General features: G+C 46.4%; 1 protein-coding gene across 5 annotated transcripts in view; it reads left to right on the forward strand.

Annotated features, from left to right (window-relative positions):
* The window catches only part of LOC307021513 (filamin-C-like), a 71,339-nt gene that overhangs the window by 39,682 nt on the left and 5,746 nt on the right, over positions 1 to 25,911 (forward strand). For 3 of the 5 annotated variants that reach the window (XM_079653703.1, XM_079653706.1, XM_079653704.1), the window contains 22 exons: positions 2,242 to 2,359; positions 2,927 to 3,189; positions 4,761 to 5,058; positions 6,839 to 7,138; positions 8,092 to 8,265; positions 9,505 to 9,667; positions 10,291 to 10,451; positions 10,543 to 10,710; positions 10,926 to 11,049; positions 11,122 to 11,278; positions 15,986 to 16,175; positions 16,287 to 16,310; positions 17,080 to 17,327; positions 18,233 to 18,329; positions 20,399 to 20,539; positions 21,278 to 21,406; positions 22,221 to 22,394; positions 22,477 to 22,638; positions 23,632 to 23,835; positions 24,115 to 24,267; positions 24,706 to 24,828; positions 25,276 to 25,533. In XM_079653703.1, coding sequence (XP_079509829.1) covers positions 2,242 to 2,359; positions 2,927 to 3,189; positions 4,761 to 5,058; positions 6,839 to 7,138; positions 8,092 to 8,265; positions 9,505 to 9,667; positions 10,291 to 10,451; positions 10,543 to 10,710; positions 10,926 to 11,049; positions 11,122 to 11,278; positions 15,986 to 16,175; positions 16,287 to 16,310; positions 17,080 to 17,327; positions 18,233 to 18,329; positions 20,399 to 20,539; positions 21,278 to 21,406; positions 22,221 to 22,394; positions 22,477 to 22,638; positions 23,632 to 23,835; positions 24,115 to 24,267; positions 24,706 to 24,828; positions 25,276 to 25,533 — 3,829 coding nt within the window. The remainder of the gene's footprint in view (positions 1 to 2,241; positions 2,360 to 2,926; positions 3,190 to 4,760; positions 5,059 to 6,838; positions 7,139 to 8,091; positions 8,266 to 9,504; positions 9,668 to 10,290; positions 10,452 to 10,542; positions 10,711 to 10,925; positions 11,050 to 11,121; positions 11,279 to 15,985; positions 16,176 to 16,286; positions 16,311 to 17,079; positions 17,328 to 18,232; positions 18,330 to 20,398; positions 20,540 to 21,277; positions 21,407 to 22,220; positions 22,395 to 22,476; positions 22,639 to 23,631; positions 23,836 to 24,114; positions 24,268 to 24,705; positions 24,829 to 25,275; positions 25,534 to 25,911) is intronic. The other 2 variants (XM_079653705.1, XM_079653707.1) reach the window with 1 other exon arrangement.

Here is a 25,911-nt window from a genome sequence, read left to right on the forward strand (position 1 = left end):
GCCAGGTAACCAGGTAGCCAGATAGCCAGGTAACCAGGTAGCCAGGTAGCCAGGTAGCCAGGTAGCCAAGTAGCCAGGTAGCCAGGTAACCAGGTAGCCAGATAGCCAGGTAGCCAGGTAGCCAGGTAGCCCGGTAGCCAGGTAGCCAGGTAGCCCGGTAGCCAGGTAGCCAGGTAGCCAGGTAGCCAGGTAGCCAGGTAGCCAGGTAGCCAAGTAGCCAGATAGCCAGGTAGCCAGGTAGCCAGGTAGCCCAGTAGCCAGGTAGCCAAGTAGCCAGGTAGCCAGATAGCCAGGTAGCCAGGTAGCCAAGTAGCCAGATAGCCAGGTAGCCAGGTAGCCAGGTAGCCCAGTAGCCAGGTAGCCAGGTAGCCAGATAGCCAGGTAGCCAGGTAGCCAGGTAGCCAGGTAACCAGGTAGCCAGGTAGCCAGGTAGCTTAGCCAGGTAGCCAGGTAGCCAGGTAGCCAGGTAGCCAGGTAGCTTAGCCAGGTAGCCAGGTAGCCAGGTAGCCAGGTAGCCAGGTAGCCAAGTAGCCAGGTAGCCAGGTAGCCAGGTAGCCAGGTAGCTTAGCCAGGTAGCCAGGTAGCCAGGTAGCCAGGTAGCCAAGTAGCCAGGTAGCCAGATAGCCAGGTAGCCAGGTAGCCAGGTAGCCAGGTAGCCAAGTAGCCAGGTAGCCAGGTAACCAGGTAGCCCGGTAGCCAGGTAGCCAGGTAACCAGGTAGCCAGGTAGCCAGGTAGCCAGGTAGCCCGGTAGCCAGGTAGCCAGGTAGCCCGGTAGCCAGGTAGCCAGGTAGCCAAGTAGCCAGATAGCCAGGTAGCCAGGTAGCCAGGTAGCCAGGTAGCCCGGTAGCCAGGTAGCCAGGTAGCCAGGTAGCCAAGTAGCCAGATAGCCAGGTAGCCAGGTAGCCAGGTAGCCCAGTAGCCAGGTAGCCAAGTAGCCAGGTAGCCAGATAGCCAGGTAGCCAGGTAGCCAAGTAGCCAGGTAGCCAGGTAGCCAGGTAGCCAGGTAGCCAGGTAGCCAAGTAGCCAGGTAGCCAGATAGCCAGGTAGCCAGGTAGCCAGATAGCCAAGTAGCCAGGTAGCCAGATAGCCAGGTAGCCAGGTAGCCAGGTAGCCAGGTAGCCAGGTAGCCAGGTAGCCAAGTAGCCAGGTAGCCAGGTAGCCAGGTAGCCAGGTAGCCAAGTAGCCAGGTAGCCAGGTAGCCAAGTAGCCAGGTAGCCAGATAGCCAGGTAGCCAGGTAGCCAGGTAGCCAAGTAGCCAGGTAGCCAGGTAGCCAGGTAGCCCGGTAGCCAGGTAGCCAAGTAGCCAGATAGCCAAGTAGCCAGGTAGCCAGGTAGCCAAGTAGCCAGGTAGCCAGATAGCCAGGTAGCCAGGTAGCCAGGTAGCCAAGTAGCCAGGTAGCCAGGTAGCCAGGTAGCCCGGTAGCCAGGTAGCCAAGTAGCCAGGTAGCCAGGTAGCCAAGTAGCCAGATAGCCAGGTAGCCAGGTAGCCAGGTAGCCAAGTAGCCAGGTAGCCAGATAGCCAGGTAGCCAGGTAGCCAGGTAGCCAAGTAGCCAGGTAGCCAGATAGCCAAGTAGCCAGGTAGCCAGATAGCCAGGTAGCCCGGTAGCCAGGTAGCCAAGTAGCCAGATAGCCAGGTAGCCAGGTAACCAGGTAGCCCGGTAGCCAGGTAGCCAGGTAACCAGGTAGCCAGATAGCCAGGTAGCCAGGTAGCCAGGTAGCCAGGTAACCAGGTAGCCAGGTAGCCAGGTAGCCAGGTAGCCCGGTAGTCAGGTAGCCAGGTAGCCAGGTAGCCAGGTAGCCAAACACACCAGATAACCATTCAAAGGCTTCCTCATCAGAGGCTCCTCAGCTTCACTGGAGGCATGGCAATGACATTCTTCTGAGCTCCTCCAACAATGCAGCATATATAATACAATACAAACATACACATTACAAATGGTGCCAGAAGTCTGCATACATGTCAATAGAATATGAAATGTACAGGAACAGAATAGGAAATTAAATAATGTACATTAAGACAAAATGAAATACGGTTTATTGCAGTTATACTTTGTGAGAGAGGGAGGGAACATTGGAATATAAAGAAGTGTTTCGTCTGCACAGAGTCTGAAGGGTTGTGAACAAACAGAGGTAACAACATAACATCTGCCCCACTCGAAAACCTGGATGGGTAAAAACAACATCCGTTCAGGCGTGACTGAGAGTTAATCCCTGCTGACTGTATGTCTGTGTCTTCCAGGGCAACATGTCAGTCACGGTGTGTCACGGAGGAGACCCCATCCCCAAAAGTCCCTTCAACATCAGCGTGGCCCCCCCGCTCGACATCAACAAGGTCAAGGTTCAGGGTTTGAACAACAGTGAGTACGGCAGACAGGAAGTGGAAAGCTTTTATCAAACAGGAAGTCAGTTTCAGAGCGACAGACATCCTGCGTTCAGGTCGACGTCACAACTTAAACATTTCAGTGTGAGATACGTGTGGGAACCTTTAGACAGTTAGCACTAAATGGTTTTTAATATATCTCCCTTTATCTGGAAGGGACAGCAGGAAGGTGACGGAGAGAAAATGCAACAAGTCATATTGTGCAAAGATTCTGAGTTGACATGAGAAACCCGAGAGACCCCACCACGTTAACATATCAGACCTGGAGTTTGTGTTCATGTTGTTTTGCCTTTCAGGTTGTTTGTATGGTTCCATTACATTTGGTGTAAATACTTGTCCTTTAGCATCCTGTTTTAATGCTCAATTGTTTTGTAAAAAAACATATTTTTTATTATCCTTCTATATGTTGTTTTGTTTTGAATGACTTTGCAACTTATTTTCTGAGATTGTTTATGCTGGCACCACCAGAGACCAAAGCAGATTCCTTGTATGTGTAAACGGACATGGCTATAAACTGGATTCTGATTTGTGTGCGCCCTGAAAGAGGTGGACGTGGGGAAGGACGAGGAGTTCTCCATCAGCACTCGGGAGGCGGGAGGTCAGGGTAAACTGGAGGTGAAGATCACCTCTCCGTCACGCCGGCCAATCCCCTGCAAGCTGGAGTCGGGCTCGGCCAATGAGCTGCACTCTGTGAAGTATATCCCCCCCGAGGAGGGGCAATACCGCGTGGACATCGTCTACGACGGGAACCCCGTTCCTGGGAGTCCGTTCAGCGTGGAGGGCGTGATGCCGCCGGACCCTTCCAAGGTCAGAGACGTTCTCTTAGAGCTTTTCATATTTCCTCCAAAAAGAATTGATGCACTTCTGAACCAAAACACACGTTCCATTAAAGCTCAAGTTGGATCACATCGTCTCATTTAGCTGCAAGCCTTCTGTTACCATCTGTTTATTTTCAGTTTTATTTTAAATGATCACAGTCTGTCAGTTTCCTGTTTTACTTTGAAAGGTGTTCACCCCCTGTCTGTCATGTCTGTATTAGCTTCCTGTCTGATGATCTGATTCTGTTCACCTGAGGCCTGTGCTCTGAATCCAGTTCAACAGACCCTGATCTCTCTGAGTTACCTTAACTAACCCAAAACAAACGTGCTCTCGCTAAGCAGTCCTACGACGCTGGTTATCAACTCGGTAACTCAACCAGGGTGTCTCTGTCCGGCTGAGAGCGCGTTCATGTGAAAGGGGCGGGGTTAGCAACATTCGACCAATCACAAACGGAGAAGCGTACTGACAGCGCAGCGTCATACTTCCTGAATGAAAAGTCAACTATAATATTACTCATATGAAGAAGTTAAACTTTAAACATCCATGACTTAAACACTTGATCCAGGATCAAAGCCACATAGCTGCACCTGCAAGGTGAATACAGCTGGTAACAGAACAAGTGTTTGAATGCGTACATGAACAGGTTTATGATATCACTGCCCCGTCTAAGACACCATCTGACTTTCATTACATTTGACTCGAGTGTTTCCTCAACTTAATGTGTTGCTTCAAATAATCCTTCTGCATCCAGTATGTGACACTGTGAGTGTTGCACGGCCAGATACGGCTCAGCTGACTCAGATAAGGAGATGATACATTATGATGTGATATGCCGCGGACTGTACTTAATGTTACTCTGATCCGGTTACTTATGTTGTGGCAGATATTTAAGTAAGCTTTCTTAACGCTAATGTTCTAATAGTCAGATTGCTCTGAAGATGGGAGGTGATATTCTATTCATGTTCACGTTCACACAGTCGCTGATTTTTGCCGGCCGTCTTTCCTGCAACGGCAGCTTTTCTGTATTTCCTTTCTCCTGTAATATGACTTGATGCTTTAAACTCCGCACACTGAGCTCTGATTGGTCAGCAGGCAGTGCTTTCACTGAGTTGATCTCTTATCCTGCAACCTAACCTGCTCCGGGGCAGGTTAGCCGCTCAGCATCAGTTACCATGGAGATCTAGCCTCCTAAAAAGAGAACCAGCTTCGTAGGACCGGAAACCCAGAGTCTCCCTGAAGTTAGCCTGCTAAGAGAACATCCTGCTTCGTAGTACAGGCCTCTGGTCTCCTTGTGTTTTCCCTCCCCTGCTGGGTGTTGTCGTCTTGATTGGTTATGTATGGATTTCAGTTCTGGTTTCCTGTTGGGGTTCTGCAGGTTCTTTTTCAAACTAAGAGGGAACATTTTTTGAACATCCAGTCCCCTTGAAAGAGGTTATTTTTGGTTCAAACACTTGTCTGTCTGCACTTGGGTCCATCCTGTGCTGCTCAATCCTGACACCTTGTTCAACTCATCCCTGTTCCTCATATCAACACATTTTACCATCTCTGTTTCCCCCCAGGTGCGAGCGTACGGTCCGGGTCTCCAGGGGGGGGTTGTGGGTAAACCGGCCCCCTTCGCCATCGACACAAAGGGAGCCGGTACCGGTGGTCTGGGTCTGACGGTGGAAGGTCCCTGCGAGGCCAAGATCGAGTGCCAGGACAACGGGGACGGGTCCTGCTCCGTGTCCTACCTCCCCACGGAGCCCGGGGAGTACGCCATCAACATCCTGTTCGCAGACCAGCACATCCCCGGGTCCCCCTTCAAAGCTGCTGTTCAGGCGGCCTTCGACCCCAGCCAGGTGACGGCCAGCGGACCAGGTACTGTTCTTTACATCTGTGATTGTGTCTGTTCTGCAGTGCTGCAGCACTACCTGGTACAAGTGTTGGTCAACAGCTTTAAAATCTAAACTGCTCCAACTGTTAGAGATCTGCTCAAAGGCTGTTGGTCACCCTGTCAGAGACTTCCTGACTCACAGACCATTATTACCTCAGAGGATCTCCAGCAGAATCCTCTGACAGGGAATCTGAACCGCTACCATCTGATGGAGATTGAATTAAGTCAGCCTGAAGCATCCTCTGTGCTCCAGTCTGAAGCATCCTCTGTGCTCCAGACAGCCTGAAGCATCCTCTGTGCTCCAGACAGCCTGAAGCATCCTCTGTGCTGCAGCCTGAAGCATCCTCTGTGCTCCAGACAGCCTGAAGCATCCTCTGTGCTCCATCCTGAAGCATCCTCTGTGCTCCATCCTGAAGCATCCTCTGTGCTCCAGACAGCCTGAAGCATCCTCTGTGCTCCAGACAGCCTGAAGCATCCTCTGTGCTCCAGCCTGAAGCATCCTCTGTGCTCCAGACAGCCTGAAGCATCCTCTGTGCTCCAGACAGCCTGAAGCATCCTCTGTGCTCCAGCCTGAAGCATCCTCTGTGCTCCAGACAGCCTGAAGCATCCTCTGTGCTCCAGCCTGAAGCATCCTCTGTGCTCCAGCCTGAAGCATCCTCTGTGCTCCAGTCCTCTCAGTGAACACAGATGCACGCTGAAGGCTCTCTGAGCAGCTCTCCCTGATCCTGCTGTGATGTTAAATGTGTTGTTTGTTTCTCATGTGTGTTTATGTTCCACATGGACCAGAGGTCTGTACTACGAAGCTGGTTCAACCTAACCTGGATATGTTGGAGTTAGCCGGTTGGCCTAATCCAAAACATACGCGCTCTCGCTAAACGGTCCTACGACGCTGGTTATCAAGTGGATCGCTCAAGCCAGCCGTGTCCTATCTAGTTAGGAGCGTGTTCACATGAAAGGGGTGGTATCTGGAGCATTCGACCAATCACAAACATGGAGAAGCGTACTGACAGCGCAGCGTCATACTTCCTGAATCAAAAGTCAACTATAATATTAGACATATGAAGAAGTTAAACTTTAAACATCCATGACTGAAACACTTGATCCAGGATCAAAGCCACATAGCTGCACCTGCAAGGTGAATCCAGCTGGTAACAGAACAAGTGTTTGAATGCGTACATGAACAGGTTTATGATATCACTGCCCCGTCTAAGACACCATCTGACTTTCATTACATTTGACTCGAGTGTTTCCTCAACTTAATGTGTTGCTTCAAATAATCCTTCTGCATACAGTATGTGACACTGTGAGTGTTGCACGGCCAGATACGGCTCAGCTGACTCAGATAAGGAGATGATACATTATGATGTGATATGCCGCGGACTGTACTTAATGTTACTCTGATCCGGTTACTTATGTTGTGGCAGATATTTAAGTAAGCTTTCTTAACGCTAATGTTCTAATAGTCAGATTGCTCTGAAGGTGGGAGGTGATATTCTATTCATGTTCACGTTCACACAGTCGCTGATTTCTGCCGGCCGTCTTTCCTGCAACGGCAGCTTTTCTGTATTTCCTTTCTCCTGTAATATGACTTGATCGCTTTAAACTCCGCACACTGAGCTCTGATTGGTCAGCAGGCAGTGCTTTCACTGAGTTGTTTGTTTCTCATGTGTGTTGATGTTTGTCTGTTGCTGTTCCACATGGAGCTGCTGTGATGCAAGGAGCATTCAGACCTGATCTGACCAGTAAAGTGTGCTTCTGTCGTAGGTCTGGAGCGAGGGAAGGTGAACGAGGACGGCTCCTTCACGGTGGATTGCTCTAAAGCCGGAGAAGCTGAACTCACCATCGAGATCCTCTCTGACTCCGGGGCCAAGGCGGAGGTCCGAGTGCAGAACAACGGCGACGGGACGTACTCCATCACCTACACCCCGCAGAGCCCCGGCATGTACACCATCACCATCAAGTACGGAGGCCACGCCGTGCCGGAGTTCCCCGCCCGGCTGCAGGTGGAGCCGAGCGTGGACGCCAGCGGGGTGAAGGTGCACGGGCCGGGGGTAGAGCCGCGAGGTGAGGAGGAGCTTCTTTCTGTGTTCTAGGATCTGAGCGGTACATGTGAAAGATTTAGAATCTAAATGTAGACACATAGAAAAGCACTGTAGCATTTCCTTTTAAAGGGTACACTAAAAGCATCAGGTCTATGCAACAACAGATATTCACTTTGTGCCTCATGCCGTAGAAAGTCCTGCTTCATACAGCTGAGCCTAATAGCTGGTACCTAGCGTCAGCAGACTTTACAGCGATGTTTGGAGCTTGAGAAGTTTCTGTAGGAGAGAGCCGGTCTGCATGAAAACATACTACAACCAACCAAAGAGCCTGGAGCCTCGTTCGTGTAATCAGCAGCTTCTCGTGTGACTTTATTAAGTGCCATAATTAACTTCCTCATTAAATCTGACCTTAAATCACCAGTCTGGAAACTAAAGTGGTTTTACGACATTTACAATCTGAAAGGTGCCAACATGGAACCATGTGAGGTCGGGCTTCAGTAACACGTCTATTATGGTCCATTAACCTAATTAAGAAATTCAGTAAAAGTAAAGGTCGTTTATCATTAAAACCGTCTGCTCTCCTCTCCGTGTTTCCTCGTTCCTTTGGGAGATTATCTCACGTTGTTTCTCGGCTTCCTCTCCCCGGTCCCCGTCGCCTCAGGATCCATGTGTCTGTGATGATACTCATCACATACAGAGCATCAACTAGTTCCTGAACAGTGTCCGTCACATGCTGATATCCAAGAGACGGAGTTACTCAGTCACAACATGGAGGAATAGCGCTTCTCACTTTTTCCTCAAAATCTCAAAATATTTGACTTTTTCCTCAAAATCTAAAATTCTCACTTTTTCCAAAAAATCTCAAAATGTTGACTTTTTAAAAAAAGACTCAGACTTTTCTCAGTTGGGGTAGCTTTGTTATCATGTTGCTCTCATGCTGGAGGAGGATATTCAGGACTGACCTCCTCTCTCCAGGCGTCCTGAGGGAGGTGACCACGCACTTCACGGTGGACGCTCGGGCGCACATTAAGAGCGGCGGCAGCCACGTGAAGGTCAGCATCTCCAACCAATCAGGCAGCAGCACGGACGCCTACCTGACGGACCGGGGGGACGGCTGTTACCGGGCGGAGTACACGCCGTACGAGGATGGTGAGGACGGCTTCTCCTTCTTTCTGTTTCTGGTTTTGCTTCTGGAGGTTTTTCCACAACAACACTTTATAAATGAAAGTTTAATCGCCGTGTGGTTGAGTCGTAAAGATTCCTGATTTCCCCGCAGAAAAGGAATCTGTGGCTTCAAGGGTTAGGGTTAGGGTTAGACATGGAGGGGGGGGTAAACATGGAGGGGGGGGTAAACATGGAGGGGGGTAAACATGGAGGGGGGTAAACATGGAGGGGGGGTAAACATGGAGGGGGGGTAAACATGGAGGGGGGTAAACATGGAGGGGGGCTAAATATGTCAAGCATGCTGGGAGGTGTGAGGATGAGCGTCCTCAGCAGAGTGAAGCATGCTGGGAGGTGTGAGGATGAGCGTCCTCAGCAGAGTGAAGCATGCTGGGAGGTGTGAGGATGAGCGTCCTCAGCACAGTGAAGCATGCTGGGAGGTGTGAGGATGAGCGTCCTCAGCACAGTGAAGCATGCTGGGAGGTGTCAGGATGAGCGTCCTCAGCGCAGTGAAGCATGCTGGGAGGTGTGAGGATGAGCTTCCTCAGCAGAGTGAAGCATGCTGGGAGGTGTGAGGATGAGCATCCTCAGCAGAGTGAAGCATGCTGGGAGGTGTGAGGATGAGCGTCCTCAGCACAGTGAAGCATGCTGGGAGGTGTGAGGATGAGCGTCCTCAGCACAGTGAAGCATGCTGGGAGGTGTGAGGATGAGCCTCCTCAGCGCAGTGAAGCATGCTGGGAGGTGTGAGGATGAGTCTGTATTAATAGCTGATGCTTTTCCACAGATAGCAATGTGTGGCATGCTGCAGTGCATTGTGGGACAGGAATAGCCCCCTGTGGTTCTCTCTCAGACATGCACTGTTATTATTTATTAAAATCGTATTTTTTGGGATCACCCTGGCATCATATAGAAACAACTCAAAAATGAGTAATAATAATAAAAAATATATAATTTTGTATCCTTTTTGAAAATGTTATAAATTATTAAGATAAAATGTGAAACTTTAGAATCAAAATGTAAACCTAATAGACACAATATAAGACATATATAAAACCCTTACTCCTCCTTTTCAGCCAAGGAGCAGAGTGACTGTAATAAATACAATATTTAACACTAAAACTAATAAATCACTGATTCTCCTAACCCATCAACATGCACCTGAAAGCACGGGTGAACATGTGAAAGCTATTGAATAAATGTATCTGATAAACTGATGTGTGTGTGCAGGTGTGCATCTGGTCGAGGTCCTGTTCGATGAGGTTCCGGTGATGAAGAGTCCGTTCAGGGTGTCGGTGACGGAGGGCTGCGACCCGAGCCGGGTGCGAGCGTACGGGCCGGGCCTGGAGGAGGGGCTGGTGAACAAATCCAACCGCTTCACCGTGGAGACCAGGTACCTTTAATCACTTGACACAGACCTGGATCCTGTATCCTAAGTCCTGGATCCTGAGTCCTGTATCCTAAGTCCTATATCCTGAGTCCTGTATCCTAAGTCCTGGATCCTGAGTCCTGTATCCTAAGTCCTATATCCTGAGTCCTGTATCCCAAGTCCTATATCCTGAGTCCTGTATCCTAAGTCCTGGATCCTGAGTCCTGTATCCTAAGTCCTATATCCTGAGTCCTGTATCCTAAGTCCTGGATCCTGAGTTCTGGATCCTGAGTCCTGGATCCTGAGTCCTGGATCCTGAGTCCTGGATCCTGAGTCCTGCAACCTGATCGTGGCTGAACCTGTCTCTCTGGTCCTGCCTGACTCTCACCTCACTTCTTCTCTGATGACTCCCGCAGGATTGTTGACATCCTTCTGGATTCATCTTCTTATTATAGACACATGCATTTTCCTTGTCCGATGTGAGGGTCCGAGGACAGAGGGGGTCGTATTGATGTTCTGTACAAACTGTAATATCCACTGAGACTAATGTAACATGTTTGATATTGGGCTACATAAATACACATTGATTGATTGACACCTTTGTTCGGGGCCTGAGTCTCACTCCCTCTTTCCCGTCTTGCCCTCAGAGGGGCTGGCACCGGGGGGCTCGGCCTCGCCATTGAGGGTCCGTCTGAAGCCAAGATGTCCTGCAAAGACAACAAAGATGGCAGCTGCAGCGTGGAGTACATCCCCTTCACCCCGGGGGAGTACGACGTCAACATCTCCTTCGGAGGCCTGCCCATCCCAGGTGAGGGATCCAGAACCCTGAATCCAGAGCTCAGTGTGAACGGTCTCATGTTTTACAGACTAAACTAACTAACCTCTTGGTTGTGTTGCAGGGAGTCCGTTCAGGGTCCCAGTGAGGGAGTTGGTGGATCCCAGTAAAGTGAAGTGTTCAGGACCCGGGTTGGGGAGCGGGGTCCGAGCCCAGGTCCCTCAGACCTTCACTGTGGACAGCAGTAAGGCTGGGGTGGCCCCTCTGGAGGTCCTGCTGTACGGACCCACAGGTGAAAGCAATTATTTATCTGAACAAAAGGGAAGTCTCAAGAACTGATCCTGGTTACAAACGTGACGGTACTGGTTTCTCTGCAGAGCCATCGGTCCCTTCTGTGTCAGGGCTTAACTCTACGTTGCTGATTCTTGTCCTTCAGATGTATAAGTTGAGGAACTGTTATAAAATCCATAAAATCCCAAACTGAAACTTGTAAACGTCCTTCCTCAGGTGTGGTCGAGCCCATCAGCATCATAGATAACAGGGACGGGACTCACACGGTCAACTACACCCCGACCAGCGACGGCCCGTACACTGTGTGCGTGAAATACGCCGACCAGGAGGTTCCTCGCAGGTACGTGAACCCACATATTCATAGATATAGAAGTCCTCTTGGTTCAGGTCTCACCCTCCCCTCTGCTCTCAGTCCCTTTAAGATCAAGACGCTGCCGGCTCACGATGCCAGCAAGGTGCGAGCCAGCGGTCCGGGTCTGAACTCCAGCGGGGTCCCTGCCAGTTTACCTGTGGAGTTCACCATCGATGCCCGGGACGCCGGGGAGGGACTGCTCACCATCCAGATACTGGTGAGGGGTTAGGGTAACACCTGTAGAGTACCTTTAGTGTTAGGGTAACACATGTAGAGTACCTTTAGTGTTAAGGTAACACCTGTAGAGTACCTTTAGTGTTAAGGTAACACCTGTAGAGTACCTTTAGTGTTAAGGTAACACCTGTAGAGTACCTTTAGTGTTAAGGTAACACCTGTAGAGTACCTTTAGGGTTAGGGTAACACCTGTAGAGTACCTTTAGTGTTAAGGTAACACCTGTAGAGTACCTTTAGTGTTAAGGTAACACCTGTAGAGTACCTTTAGTGTTAAGGTAACACCTGTAGAGTACCTTTAGTGTTAAGGTAACACCCGTAGAGTACCTTTAGTGTTAAGGTAACACCTGTAGAGTACCTTTAGGGTTAGGGTAACACCTGTAGAGTACCTTTAGGGTTAAGGTAACACCTGTAGAGTACCTTTAGTGTTAAGGTAACACCTGTAGAGTACCTTTAGTGTTAAGGTAACACCTGTAGAGTACCTTTAGGGTTAGGGTAACACCTGTAGAGTACCTTTAGGGTTAAGGTAACACCTGTAGAGTACCTTTAGTGTTAAGGTAACACCTGTAGAGTACCTTTAGGGTTAAGGTAACACCTGTAGAGTACCTTTAGTGTTAGGGTAACACCTGTAGAGTACCTTTAGTGTTAAGGTAACACCTGTAGAGTACCTTTAGTGTTAGGGTAACACCTGTAGAGTACCTTTAGGGTTAGGGTAACACCTGTAGAGTACCTTTAGGGTTAAGGTAACACCTGTAGAGTACCTTTAGTGTTAAGGTAACACCTGTAGAGTACCTTTAGGGTTAGGGTAACACCTGTAGAGTACCTTTAGGGTTAAGGTAACACCTGTAGAGTACCTTTAGTGTTAGGGTAACACCTGTAGAGTACCTTTAGTGTTAAGGTAACACCTGTAGAGTACCTTTAGTGTTAGGGTAACACCTGTAGAGTACCTTTAGTGTTAAGGTAACACCTGTAGAGTACCTTTAGTGTTAAGGTAACACCTGTAGAGTACCTTTAGGGTTAAGGTAACACCTGTAGAGTACCTTTAGTGTTAAGGTAACACCTGTAGAGTACCTTTAGTGTTAGGGTAACACCTGTAGAGTACCTTTAGTGTTAGGGTAACACCTGTAGAGTACCTTTAGTGTTAAGGTAACACCTGTAGAGTACCTTTAGTGTTAAGGTAACACCTGTAGAGTACCTTTAGTGTTAAGGTAACACATGTAGAGTACCTTTAGGGTTAGGGTAACACCTGTAGAGTACCTTTAGGGTTAAGGTAACACCTGTAGAGTACCTTTAGTGTTAAGGTAACACCTGTAGAGTACCTTTAGTGTTAAGGTAACACCTGTAGAGTACCTTTAGTGTTAGGGTAACACCTGTAGAGTACCTTTAGTGTTAGGGTAACACCTGTAGAGTACCTTTAGTGTTAGGGTAACACCTGTAGAGTATCTTTAGTGTTAAGGTAACACCTGTAGAGTACCTTTAGTGTTAAGGTAACACCTGTAGAGTACCTTTAGTGTTAAGGTAACACCTGTAGAGTACCTTTAGTGTTAGGTTAACACCTGTAGAGTACCTTTAGTGTTAAGGTATCACCTGTAGAGTACCTTTAGTGTTAAGGTAACACCTGTAGAGTACCTTTAGTGTTAAGGTAACACCTGTAGAGTACCTTTAGTGTTAAGGTAACACCTGTAGAGTACCTTTAGTGTTAAGGTAACACCTGTAGAGTACCTTTAGGGTTAGGGTAACACATGTAGAGTACCTTTAGGGTTAAGGTAACACCTGTAGAGTACCTTTAGGGTTAGGGTAACACCTGTAGAGTACCTTTAGTGTTAAGGTAACACCTGTAGAGTACCTTTAGTGTTAGGTTAACACCTGTAGAGTACCTTTAGTGTTAGGGTAACACCTGTAGAGTACCTTTAGTGTTAGGGTAACACCTGTAGAGTACCTTTAGTGTTAAGGTAACACCTGTAGAGTACCTTTAGTGTTAAGGTAACACCTGTAGAGTACCTTTAGTGTTAGGGTAACACCTGTAGAGTACCTTTAGTGTTAGGGTAACACCTGTAGAGTACCTTTAGTGTTAAGGTAACACCTGTAGAGTACCTTTAGTGTTAAGGTAACACCTGTAGAGTACCTTTAGTGTTAGGGTAACACCTGTAGAGTACCTTTAGTGTTAAGGTAACACCTGTAGAGTACCTTTAGTGTTAAGGTAACACCTGTAGAGTACCTTTAGGGTTAGGGTAACACCTGTAGAGTACCTTTAGTGTTAAGGTAACACCTGTAGAGTACCTTTAGTGTTAAGGTAACACCTGTAGAGTACCTTTAGTGTTAGGGTAACACCTGTAGAGTACCTTTAGTGTTAGGGTAACACCTGTAGAGTACCTTTAGTGTTAAGGTAACACCTGTAGAGTACCTTTAGTGTTAAGGTAACACCTGTAGAGTACCTTTAGTGTTAGGGTAACACATGTAGAGTACCTTTAGTGTTAGGGTAACACCTGTAGAGTACCTTTAGTGTTAAGGTAACACCTGTAGAGTACCTTTAGTGTTAAGGTAACACCTGTAGAGTACCTTTAGTGTTAGGGTAACACCTGTAGAGTACCTTTAGTGTTAAGGTAACACCTGTAGAGTACCTTTAGTGTTAAGGTAACACCTGTAGAGTACCTTTAGTGTTAGGGTTACACCTGTAGAGTACCTTTAGTGTTAAGGTAACACCTGTAGAGTACCTTTAGTGTTAAGGTAACACCTGTAGAGTACCTTTAGGGTTAAGGTAACACCTGTAGAGTACCTTTAGTGTTAGGGTAACACCTGTAGAGTACCTTTAGTGTTAAGGTAACACCTGTAGAGTACCTTTAGTGTTAGGGTAACACCTGTAGAGTACATTTAGTGTTAAGGTAACACCTGTAGAGTACCTTTAGGGTTAAGGTAACACCTGTAGAGTACCTTTAGTGTTAGGGTAACACCTGTAGAGTACCTTTAGTGTTAGGGTAACACCTGTAGAGTACATTTAGTGTTAAGGTAACACCTGTAGAGTACCTTTAGTGTTAAGGTAACACCTGTAGAGTACATTTAGTGTTAAGGTAACACCTGTAGAGTACCTTTAGTGTTAAGGTAACACCTGTAGAGTACCTTTAGACCATCTCAAGACTCGGGTCATAATTAATTTCCCACATGGGAGGAACCAACTAAAATATGAAATGCTAATTAATTGCAGGATTTTTTAAATAATACTTCTCAGTAGTTTTACTGCATAATGTTTTTTATAAAGAGCTGTCTCGTCTGCGTAGAGGTTAGTCCTGCCCTCAGTAGGGTTAATGTGTTGAAAGCTCATATCTGTGCTAATTGTGAACATGAGTTCACCTCGTACCCAAGGTGAGTATTTGTCCATATAAAGGGAATGCAAAGATGTGGATCGACCCAAATCTGCTTTCTACAAAGGAAGGGACATTTGCATAATTCGCTTATGATGCAAATGTTTGATTTATGACGAGTGGAAAAATCTCAACATTTCTGGGTTGAATGTGTAATAATAGAGAAACTGTTGTTGTCTCCTCGTGATGCCGGGGTCCTGCTTTAGGGTCCGGAGGGCTGCAGCCGGGAGGCCTCAGTGTTTGTGGAGGACTGGGGCAGGAGGGTGTGGGAGAATCATATTATAAAGAGAACCATCCCCTTCAGTATTCATAGGAGAGGCTGCGTAAGGCCTGCACCCCCTCACCTCCTCTCACCCCCTCACCTCCTCTCACCCCCTCACCTCCTCTCACCCCCTCACCTCCTCTCACCCCCTCACCTCCTCTCACCTCCTCACCTCCTCTCACCCCCCTCACCCCCTCTCACCTCCTCTCACCCCCTCTCACCTCCTCTCACCCCCCTCACCCCCCTCTCATCTCCCATACCCTCCCATGTCTCCATATGCATAAAACAGGATGATTTAAATAGCAGAAATAATGTCATATTCGCATTTTAATAAATTATGTAAAATGAAACAACTTTTCATAATTAGCACACAAGGCATTAAATAAAATAATATAAAACATAATTATAATAAATAAATCCAAGTAAATAAATTAATAATTTGCATTAAATCTGAAACTTTGTAAGTAAGAAAACGCATTATAAAAATAATAGGAAAATAAAATATAATAAAAACCATTTTGTGTCCTTTAGCAATAAAGCAGCCTGATCAATTTAAATCTTTAAAACTTATAATAATGAATAACTTTACATGTTTTTGCTGATAAATATCGTTGAATAACCCTCACCCTCCTGACTGAGTCTCCATGTGACCTCCATCAGTTTGTGTGATGCTAAGCTAACAGTTCTCACTAACAGGTGTAAACCGCCCCCTCCGCCAGTGATTATATATATATATATAATTATAAATATATATATATAAATATATATATATATATATAGGCATTGAAAGGTCTTTAGCCTGGATTTAAAAGTAGTAAACCATTTGTTTGTCTATCATTTTAAATGTTTTTGTACTATTACTATTCTGTAGCACACCTGTTTTTTTGTTTTTGACACTGTATTTGTTGTTTAAGAAAAATGAAAATAAAGTGTAAAAAAATGAATAAATAAAATAAATGAAAAATAAAAAAGAGAGTAAGAGTTTGAGCGGACCTGCAGGTTTCCAGTAGTTTGTTCCAGATGTTTGGAAACATCGCAGTCCTCCATCTCACTTCCTGTCCTCCTGTCTCAGGATCCAGAGGGGAAACCGAAGAAGGCGAACATTCGAGATAACCGCGATGGAACGTACACGGTTTCCTACGTCCCCGACATGGCGGGCCGCTACACGATCACCATCAAGTACGGCGGAGATGAGATCCCGTATTCTCCGTACCGAATCCTCGCTCTGCCGACCGGAGACGCCTCTAAGTGCCTGGTCACAGGTCAGGACACGCCCACCGCTCACTGACATCCAATCAGATCACAGCTCTCACAGCCAATCAGATTGAATCTCCTGTTTTAGCCTCTCTGACCCTCTTGTTGTTTTTCTACAGTTTCCATTGGAGGACACGGACTGGGTGAGTTTGCACTTTTTACACTTTCTGATGTTTTACTTGGGCTGACCAGAAGTTAGAGATTAGGGTTAGTCAGTGGTCAGGAAGTGAAGTCATAACTTTGAGAATAAAGTCGTAACTTTGTGAATGAAGTCGTAACTTTGAGAATGAAGTCGTAACTTTGAGAATGAAGTCGTACTTTGAGAAGAGCAGAAATAAACAATACTGGAATTTAAACATCTTAAAATAGAACAGCATTCAAATGAATGAATTATGAATACTCTTATGAGTAATATTTTATTTGAATTGCATGAAGTTATTACATTTAAAAGTTTTGATTTGGTTTATACATTTTTTATTTAAAGTTTATTCTATTCTCTGTTTTGTATTATTTTACTTTCCGATGTTTTTCTTGTAGAGTAGTAAGAGAGGACCAGGCTCTGTTCTGATTGGTGGTCTGTTGTCAGGACCAGGCTCTGTTCTGATTGGTGGTCTGTTGTCAGGACCAGGCTCTGTTCTGATTGGTGGTCTGTTGTCAGGACCAGGCTCTGTTGTCAGGACCAGGCTATGTTCTGATTGGTGGTCTGTTGTCAGGACCAGGCTCTGTTGTCAGGACCAGGCTCTGTTCTGATTGGTGGTCTGTTGTCAGGACCAGGCTCTGTTCTGATTGGTGGTCTGTTGTCAGGACCAGGCTCTGTTCTGATTGGTGGTCTGTTGTCAGGACCAGGCTCTGTTCTGATTGGTGGTCTGTTGTCAGGACCAGGCTCTGTTCTGATTGGTCGTCTGTTGTCAGGATCAGGTATGGGCCCCACCATCCAGATCGGGGAGGAGACCGTCATCACCGTGGATGCTAAGCATGCTGGGAAAGGTAAAGTCACGTGTAAGGTGTCGACCCCCGACGGCGCCGAGCTGGACGTGGACGTTGTGGAAAACGCAGACGGGACGTTCGATATCTACTACACAGCGCCGGAGCCCGGGAAGTACGTGATCACCATCCGGTTCGGAGGCGAGAACATCCCAAACAGCCCCTTCCACGTGGTGGTGAGTCACAGAGAGTCGCTACTTTGAGAATAAGATAAAGCCAGACGTTTGTGATTAAAGTCGTAACTTTGTGAATAAAGTCAGACAGTACCCGTGTCCACACGTCATTAGTATTCTAATAATGTGACCCCTAAGCACACAGTGAGAGTCTGATTTCAACACTAACAGCGTTTGTGCATGGAGGTGTGTGTGTTTTTTATTTTTGTATTGTGTGTGTTTTGTTTGTGTTTTAAAGCCTGTACCTTGTTTCCTGTCAGGCGTGTGGCCCCGCCCCCCTAATAGAGGAGCCCTGTGATTCGCTGCAGTTCAGCCCCCCCTGGGTATACCTGTTACCGTCATATATTTATTTATAATAATTTATAATCCTTTATATATATCTGCTCCTCTGCTTCACACTGTCCTCTCCACCGGCTGCAGATCAATAACGACCCAGAATCAGATCCAGTTACAGATCGGGGTCAGCATGGCTGCATGACGCATGGCTGCTGCTGGGGGGCGGGGTGGGGGGGGGGGGTCATCATGTGCAAACAAAATAAACAAGGCTGTTGTCACTTAGTAAGAGAAAAGACACAGCTTCAAGTTTAATCTGATGAAGAAGCTTTTCTTCACATTTTTATTTATTTATTTAATTGGTATTTTATTTTCTATATACTTTTTTATTTTTATTTTTTTTAAGTTTATTTAAGTTTACAATATTTATGTTACAGCTCAGCTTAAACGTTGTTTCCGTTATGACCCAGTTAGAAAGGTATATTCTTACTGGTGCCGCCGGCCTCTGATGCTCTCTCTGCTTCCTGCTGTGCTTCCTCTTCCTCCTCCTACTCTTCTTCCTCCTCCTCCTCCTCCTCCTCCTCTTCCTCTCTGGATGTTTAATAGACCACACTAACCCCCCCTCTGTGTTCCAGGCCACCGATGACCCGACCCCCCCCGCCTCGATGGATCCGATGCTCCGCCCCTTCAGCCTCGTCATCCCCTTCACGGTTCAGAAAGAAGAGATCACCGGTAAGAGATCACACTGAGTCATGTATGTATAACTCTTTGTATAGAGTGGGGTGCATGTGGATGTTTAAGGATCAGTCTGCGGTTATGATATGTTCCCCTTCAGCCAAAGAAGAGATCACCGGTAAGAGATCACACTGAGTCATGTATGTATGTATAACTCTTTGTATAGAGTGGGGTGCGTGTGGATGTTTAAGGATCAGTCTGCGGTTATGATATGTTCCCCTTCAGCCAAAGAAGAGATCACCGGTAAGAGATCACACTGAGTCATGTATGTATAACTCTTTGGATAGAGTGGGGTGCATGTGGATGTTTAAGGATCAGTCTGCGGTTATGATATGTTCCCCTTCAGCCAAAGAAGGCTCGGTGTTTAAGTCACTGCATTTTAAATAGTGCATTTGTGAGGGACTATTTCCTGCAGCGGAGGAATCCACTTGTGGTGCGTTGAATCAGAAACAGGTTCAACCCATACGAGGAGTTTGACTTAGTGTACATACATAAAAGTAAAACAACAGTTAGAAAACTATTATTTAAGAAAATTATAATAACATTAAAACATATAGTAAAATATAGCAGTATTTATATTCAATATGGTTGAAGTAAAATTGGTATAAAATATGTGTAGTAATGAAAAATAAGATGTTGTGTGCATTCTTGATGCTGCAGGACGGTGTGTTTGGGATCCATCTCAATGAACCACAGTGTGTTTGGGATCCATCTCAATGAACCACAGTGCGTTTGGGATCCATCTAAATGAACCACAGTGTGTTTGGGATCCATCTAAATGAACCACAGTGTGTTTGGGATCCATCTAAATGAACCACAGTGTGTTTGGGATCCATCTAAATGAACCACAGTGTGTTTGGGATCCATCTAAATGAACCACAGTGTGTTTGGGATCCATCTCAATGAACCACGGTGTGTTTGGGATCCATCTAAATGAACCACAGTGTGTTTGGGATCCATCTAAATGAACCACAGTGTGTTTGGGATCCATCTAAATGAACCACAGTGTGTTTGGGATCCATCTAAATGAACCACGGTGTGTTTGGGATCCATCTCAATGAACCACAGTGTGTTTGGGATCCATCTAAATGAACCACAGTGTGTTTGGGATCCATCTAAATGAACCACAGTGTGTTTGGGATCCATCTCAATGAACCACAGTGTGTTTGGGATCCATCTAAATGAACCACAGTGTGTTTGGGATCCATCTAAATGAACCACAGTGTGTTTGGGATCCATCTAAATGAACCACAGTGTGTTTGGGATCCATCTCAATGAACCACAGTGTGTTTGAGATCCATCTAAATGAACCACGGTGTGTTTGGGATCCATCTAAATGAACCACAGTGTGTTTGGGATCCATCTAAATGAACCACGGTGTGTTTGGGATCCATCTAAATGAACCACAGTGTGTTTGGGATCCATCTAAATGAACCACGGTGTGTTTGGGATCCATCTAAATGAACCACGGTGTGTTTGGGATCCATCTAAATGAACCACAGTGTGTTTGGGATCCATCTAAATGAACCACAGTGTGTTTGGGATCCATCTAAATGAACCACAGTGTGTCTGGGATCCATCTAAATGAACCACAGTGTGTTTGGGATCCATCTAAATGAACCACAGTGTGTTTGGGATCCATCTAAATGAACCACAGTGTGTTTGTTCATGGTTTAATGATCAGCAGCGTGGCCATGTGGTCAAAGGAGCAGTTTCTCAGAAGGGTTCGAATCCCATCCTCCAAATACATCTTTTGTAAATTTCCCAGAATTCTTTAACAAAATCTCCAGTTTTTAAGGTGTTTAAACATCTGGCCCCGGCGACCAGTCTGTAGTACAAACTTCAATCATATTCAATGTAAATACTGCTATATTTAAAAAACAATTAAAATGTTATTATAGTTTCTTCAAATAGTTTTCTATCTGTGTTTTTAACATTAGTTTTATTTTAATGTATGCACCATGACAGCAAGTCAAGTTCCTCATATGTGTTAACCTACCTGGTGATAAACCTGATTCTGGATCTCAGAACTGTCTCTGAGGTTATATGTGTGTGTGTTCCTGCAGGAGAGGTGCGGATGCCCTCCGGTCGCACCGCCTGTCCTCACATCACCGACAACAAGGACGGCACCGTGACGGTGAAATACTCCCCGACAGAGAGGGGTCTGCACGAGATGAACATCAAATACGATGGAAACCACATCCCAGGTCACCACATTACATATTTACTTAGTAGGTGTTGTATGATAGAAGCTTCGAAGAACAAAGCGAGTCCAGTCCAAACTGAACGTCTTTTGCTTCATATTAAAATAACAGTTTCCAACAAGAACGGTAGAAGACGGGGAAAACGCGCTCGACATACTCGTATTCAAAACATAACAGGAAAGAAAAGAGCAGGACACATACTTGCCCTTCAAAATAAAAGCATTTCCTTTTAAACATTTCACCCTTAACTTTTGTCAAGAAGCAAATACACAAATTATTTTACTGCCTTAAATTAAAGAAGTTACAACCGTAGGGCCGCAGTAAGTTAAAGTCTGTGTTGTGAACGAATCGTAGAGCATCTTCTGCCAACGGGTGGAAACTCAGAGAAATATACATGATTTGGGCGTAATAGGGATTCAAGCGTCTTTAGCATTAGGAAAAGCGCTATTAAAAATCCAATGTATTATTATTATTATTAATTTCTCTCTTTTTTGGCATCAAATAGTAGAGTATCATCAGCAAACAGCATAACAATCAGAGAAATATCCATTATTAAGGCGCTGAATGTCGTCTATCGTAATTAAGTTGAATCAATTTCTCAGTTTTTGGCAAAGAATAATAACGTATCTTCTGCAAACAGCTTGAGAAATATGACGAAGAAACTGACATATTTTTAGACCCCTGGCTCTCTCTCTCAGTTTATAATATTAAAAGCTCTTCTGTGTTTGTCTTCTGTTTCAGGAAGTCCTCTCCAGTTCTACGTGGACGCCATAAACAGCGGTCACGTGACGGCGTTCGGCCCCGGGCTGACTCACGGCACTGTGAGCAGAGCGGCGACTTTCACCATCGTTACTAAAGACGCCGGAGAAGGTAGGAACACATGACTATATATAGAGTCAGTGGCGTAACTATCGACGGTGCAGCCGGTGCAACACACCGGGGCCCAGAGCAGGCAAGGGGCCCATTTATAAAAAATGTAATAGCTTGCATTTATAATGTACAGCAAACCAAAGCTCAAGAGCAGCGCTCAAAAGAGAAAGGCCAAGAGAGAACAAGGTGTAACAGCTAAACTGACAAAATTAGACCGTTTTTTTTGTCATACATCGTCCTCAAAATCGAGCGCTAACGTTAGCAATATTGACGTGCTGCGGCAGCCGGAGGCTAACGATAGCTCACCTGCCTCACCACCATCATTGCCATCTAGTTCCACAAGTGAAGCTGTATCCGTGGCCGTGGCTGTTTCTGGATTTGGCTGTGCCCGGCGGTGGTCCAACAGTTCCCCCAAGGGCACCAACCGATAGGGGACTCTATGGCGCTATTGAGACCCCCGATGCCAAGATCAAAAGCTATATTATAGCGACCGGTCTATGTAGGCCTACCGGCCCATTCCCCAGAGACAAGCATCAAGGACACAGGTGTAGTCCTCTTCTTAGTTCGCTGTGTCGTTGTCAGGCTGTGGTGGTCTGAGGCCAGGGCAGGCTGTTGTTGATGGCCTACATGTGGCGCTTCTGAGTGGTTGTATGTCCGTGCGTGTGTGAGCGCATCAGCGTGCGCTTATGTTTGGGTCGATGGGGGGGGGGGGCCCAAAACAATATTTGCACCGGGGCCAATCACAACCTTGTTACGCCACTGTATAGAGTATTATGTGCAGATAGAGCCCTAACCCTGGTGCGTGTCCCCGCAGGAGGTCTGTCTCTGGCGGTGGAGGGTCCGTCCAAAGCAGAGATCAGCTGTAAGGACAATAAGGACGGCACCTGCACCGTGTCCTACCTCCCCACCATGCCCGGAGAATACAACATCATCGTGAAGTTTGACGACAAACACATCCCCGGCAGCCCCTTCACCGCCAAGATCACCGGTACGGAAACACACTGATCTATCTAACTGTACATTCTCCACGCAAGGTTTTAGATGTGTTTCCTGTTTCCTGTTCTCTCCAGGCGATGACTCCATGAGGATGTCTCAGCTGAACGTGGGCACGGCGTCAGACGTTTCTCTGAAGATCACAGAGACCGACCTCAGCAGTCTGACGGCGAGTATCACAGCGCCGTCCGGACACGAAGAACCGTGCGTCCTGAAGAGGCTTCCCAACAGACACATCGGTCAGTGGATCCTCAACCTTAGACACTCAAGACGTAACAAGATATAACTAAATAGAAACACAGACACACTTATTCTGTTGTTCAACAGCATAAGAGTCCGCCAAGAGTAGATGAGTCTGTCTAAAGAATGACAGAATCCCACAGCTTGGATACACTTCTTTTTAGTTTACACGCCACTATACCTTTGGACCTTTACAACCACATGTTGCAAGACCCTGTTCTAATGTGCTCATTCAAAGGTCTCTTTAAATAAACTAAAGGATGAAACTCACGAGCGTGGCTTACAACACATGATCATATAATGTAGATTTGATCTACACGTTCAAACTGAGAGACGGTTGGGGCTACATGCTACATCCTAGCTCCTTGGGGAAAAAGAGACAACACAAAACCAGATGTACTTGGATGAAAGTTGTTTTATTGACAAACTCAAATTGACGGGTAAACAAGTGGCAATGATTTAATAAACACAGCGCAAAGGGCCTGATGGGTGCTGGAGCGTGCACACTTTGGTCAACTCTACACTTACCTAGTGTTCAGCACATTAAGCTAACGTTGTCACAATGAATGCTATCTATATATTTATTGAGTTTTACTCTTGCTTCCTCAAGGCCTCCTCCTATCCTCCACAGCAGGCATCTGAGCATGTGGAGTTTCTGATTTATTTCATTGAATTTTGAGGTTTAGAGAACTTTGTAACGCCTACAGTGTTCCAAGTCGGAAATGACTGCCATAGGAAATGAATGGGTAACTCTGGATTATGTTCATTCGATGAAGTGTTACTCTTGAATACATCTTGAGTGTGTGTTCTTTGTATATTCACTGCACTGTTTCATGAAAACCAGTAGTCTGAGACTGTTCGCAGCTTTTTAAACATTTGGTAACGATTCATGTTTGTTTTAAGAGCAGTTCAAACAGACTGGGATCACCAAGGTAACGGGGGAGTCACCAACACTAACGTTGTTTTCTTTATCGATCCATCCACCTCCGCAGGGATCTCGTTCACGCCGAAGGAAGTGGGCGAGCACGTGGTGAGCGTGAAGAAGAATGGGAAGCATGTGACCAACAGTCCCTTCAAGATCATGGTCGGACAGTCGGAGATCGGAGACGCCAGCAAAGTGAAAGTGTTCGGGGAGGGGCTGATGGAGGGTCACACCTTCGAGATGGCCGAGTTCATCGTGGACACCAGGAACGCAGGTACTGTGATGGAAACTTCTGGATCAATGGAGACTCAGAGAGACACAGGGAGAGCAGGAACTCTGGAAACACTGAGGGTTCATTTAGAGTTAACGTCCGGAGAATTCACAACACGTGCTGTGTTTCTGAAGATCTCCCAGACCCATGTATTCAGCTGTGAAGAAGAATCAACATGCTGCATAACAAGATAAAGAACGGGCGAGGGCAGACTGATAAACTGGCTCAAAGTTATGGGCCTAGGAAAATATTTCCCCAATTGATATCCTCTCTTTCTCCCAGGTTACGGGGGTCTGGGTCTCTCCATCGAGGGTCCCAGTAAAGTGGACATTAACTGTGAGGACGTGGAGGACGGGACGTGTAAAGTCACCTACTGTCCCACCGAGCCCGGGAACTACATCATCAACATCAAGTTCGCCGACCAACACGTGCCAGGTAGGAACCCGTGGAATACATACGTACTGTAAAGATAATAAATGAACCGTACGTGGTTCAGATCATGATGGTGGTCGGCAGCATCTTTCAAAGCCTACATTGGGTTGTTGTTTTTAAAGGTTAACTTATACCGGTACGTCTTTTAAGGTTGTGATCTGCATGAAAGATGTGATGCAACTGGTACGTTTCTGCAAACATCTTTTATTTGCGCTATGGTTTTAGTAATTCGTTTTATTACTCAAAAGTGACATTACCCCATCTTTTTTACGGAAAGGTTTGTTTACGTTGTGCTGCATGGACACATGAAGGCATTTCACGTTTGTATTTATATGTTTAGAATTAGCTGTTTGTTTCTTGCCTTTTGGGTATCTTATGTGTAAGTCTGTGTGTGGCTGCAGAATAAAGCAGAGTTAACATCGAGTGTTCGTGTCCCAACAGGAAGTCCGTTCACGGTGAAGGTGTTCGGCGAGGGCCGGATGAAGGAGAGCATCACGAGGAGGCGTCAGGCGCCGAGCATCGCCACCGTGGGAAGCACCTGCGATCTGAACCTGAAGATACCAGGTGAGATCTTCTTCTTCCTCCTCTTCACCTCCTTCACTGTTTATACAATACAGCACTTTCAAACCTCCAGACCAAAGTGCTGTACAGTCAAATAAACAAACTCAAAACACCCAGCTCAGCTCACACGCCATCAAACAAGTAAAACAATAGACACTGTAAAAGCAATAAAAGCAACAATCTGCAAGATGTCAAAACGCTGAGGAGGAGAGCTGGGTCTAAAGAAGTAACCCTGAACATACAGAGATACTAAGCATCGGAGAATATATTTTAAAGACTGTTAAAACTTTAATACAGCAGTAAACGTCTGGGTTTATAAGGGGGGGGTGTCCGGTGCCTTGCTCAGGGGAACCACGGCAGGGCCCAGGACGAGAACTGGGACCTCTCCAAGAACGATCCTTCACTGTTTCCCCTTCCCTCCTCCCTCTTCCTCCCCTCGCTGGTCTTTAGGGAACTGGTTCCACATGGTGTCGGCTCAGGAGCGTCTCACGCACACCTTCACGAGGAGCAGCCACACCTACACCCGCACGGAGAGGACGGAGATCAGAGAGACGAGGGCGGGGGAGACGAAGAGGGAGGTGAGGGTGGAGGAGAGCCGGCAGGTGGAGGATCCGTACAGAGACTCCGTGTTCGGAGACTTCCTGGGGAGGGAGAGTCTGAGCGGGTTCAACAACAACAGCAGCAGCCGCCAGGCACAGCTGCAGGACGGTGTGTGTTTGTGTGTGTGTGTGTGCAAGACCCATGTTTGGCACTGTGTGGGGACCTCAGATTGTGTGGGGACCTCAGTTTGTGGACCCGTGTGTGTGTGTTTCTAACTCACTGATTTGCAGACATGAATAATAGTTTTACTTTAAGAGGTTAACTCAGTGTTGATGCATGTACTTACTGTGTTTGGATTTATTCTGATTCTGAGGAATTTTTCACCCTTAAAAAGCTTTTATTTTAAAAAAACTTTATGCATTCTGTAAGAAAATGTGAAATCAAATTCATTACTCAACATCATTGGTCATTGATTCTAATACCACAGTGCACGTATTTGTGCTTTGGACAAAACGAGAAGAGGTCACCAACATGTGTTCTTTGTAT

This window comes from Notothenia rossii, assembly GCF_949606895.1.
Source record: "Notothenia rossii genome assembly, chromosome: 10".
In the NCBI taxonomy this organism is placed as follows: domain Eukaryota; kingdom Metazoa; phylum Chordata; class Actinopteri; order Perciformes; family Nototheniidae; genus Notothenia; species Notothenia rossii.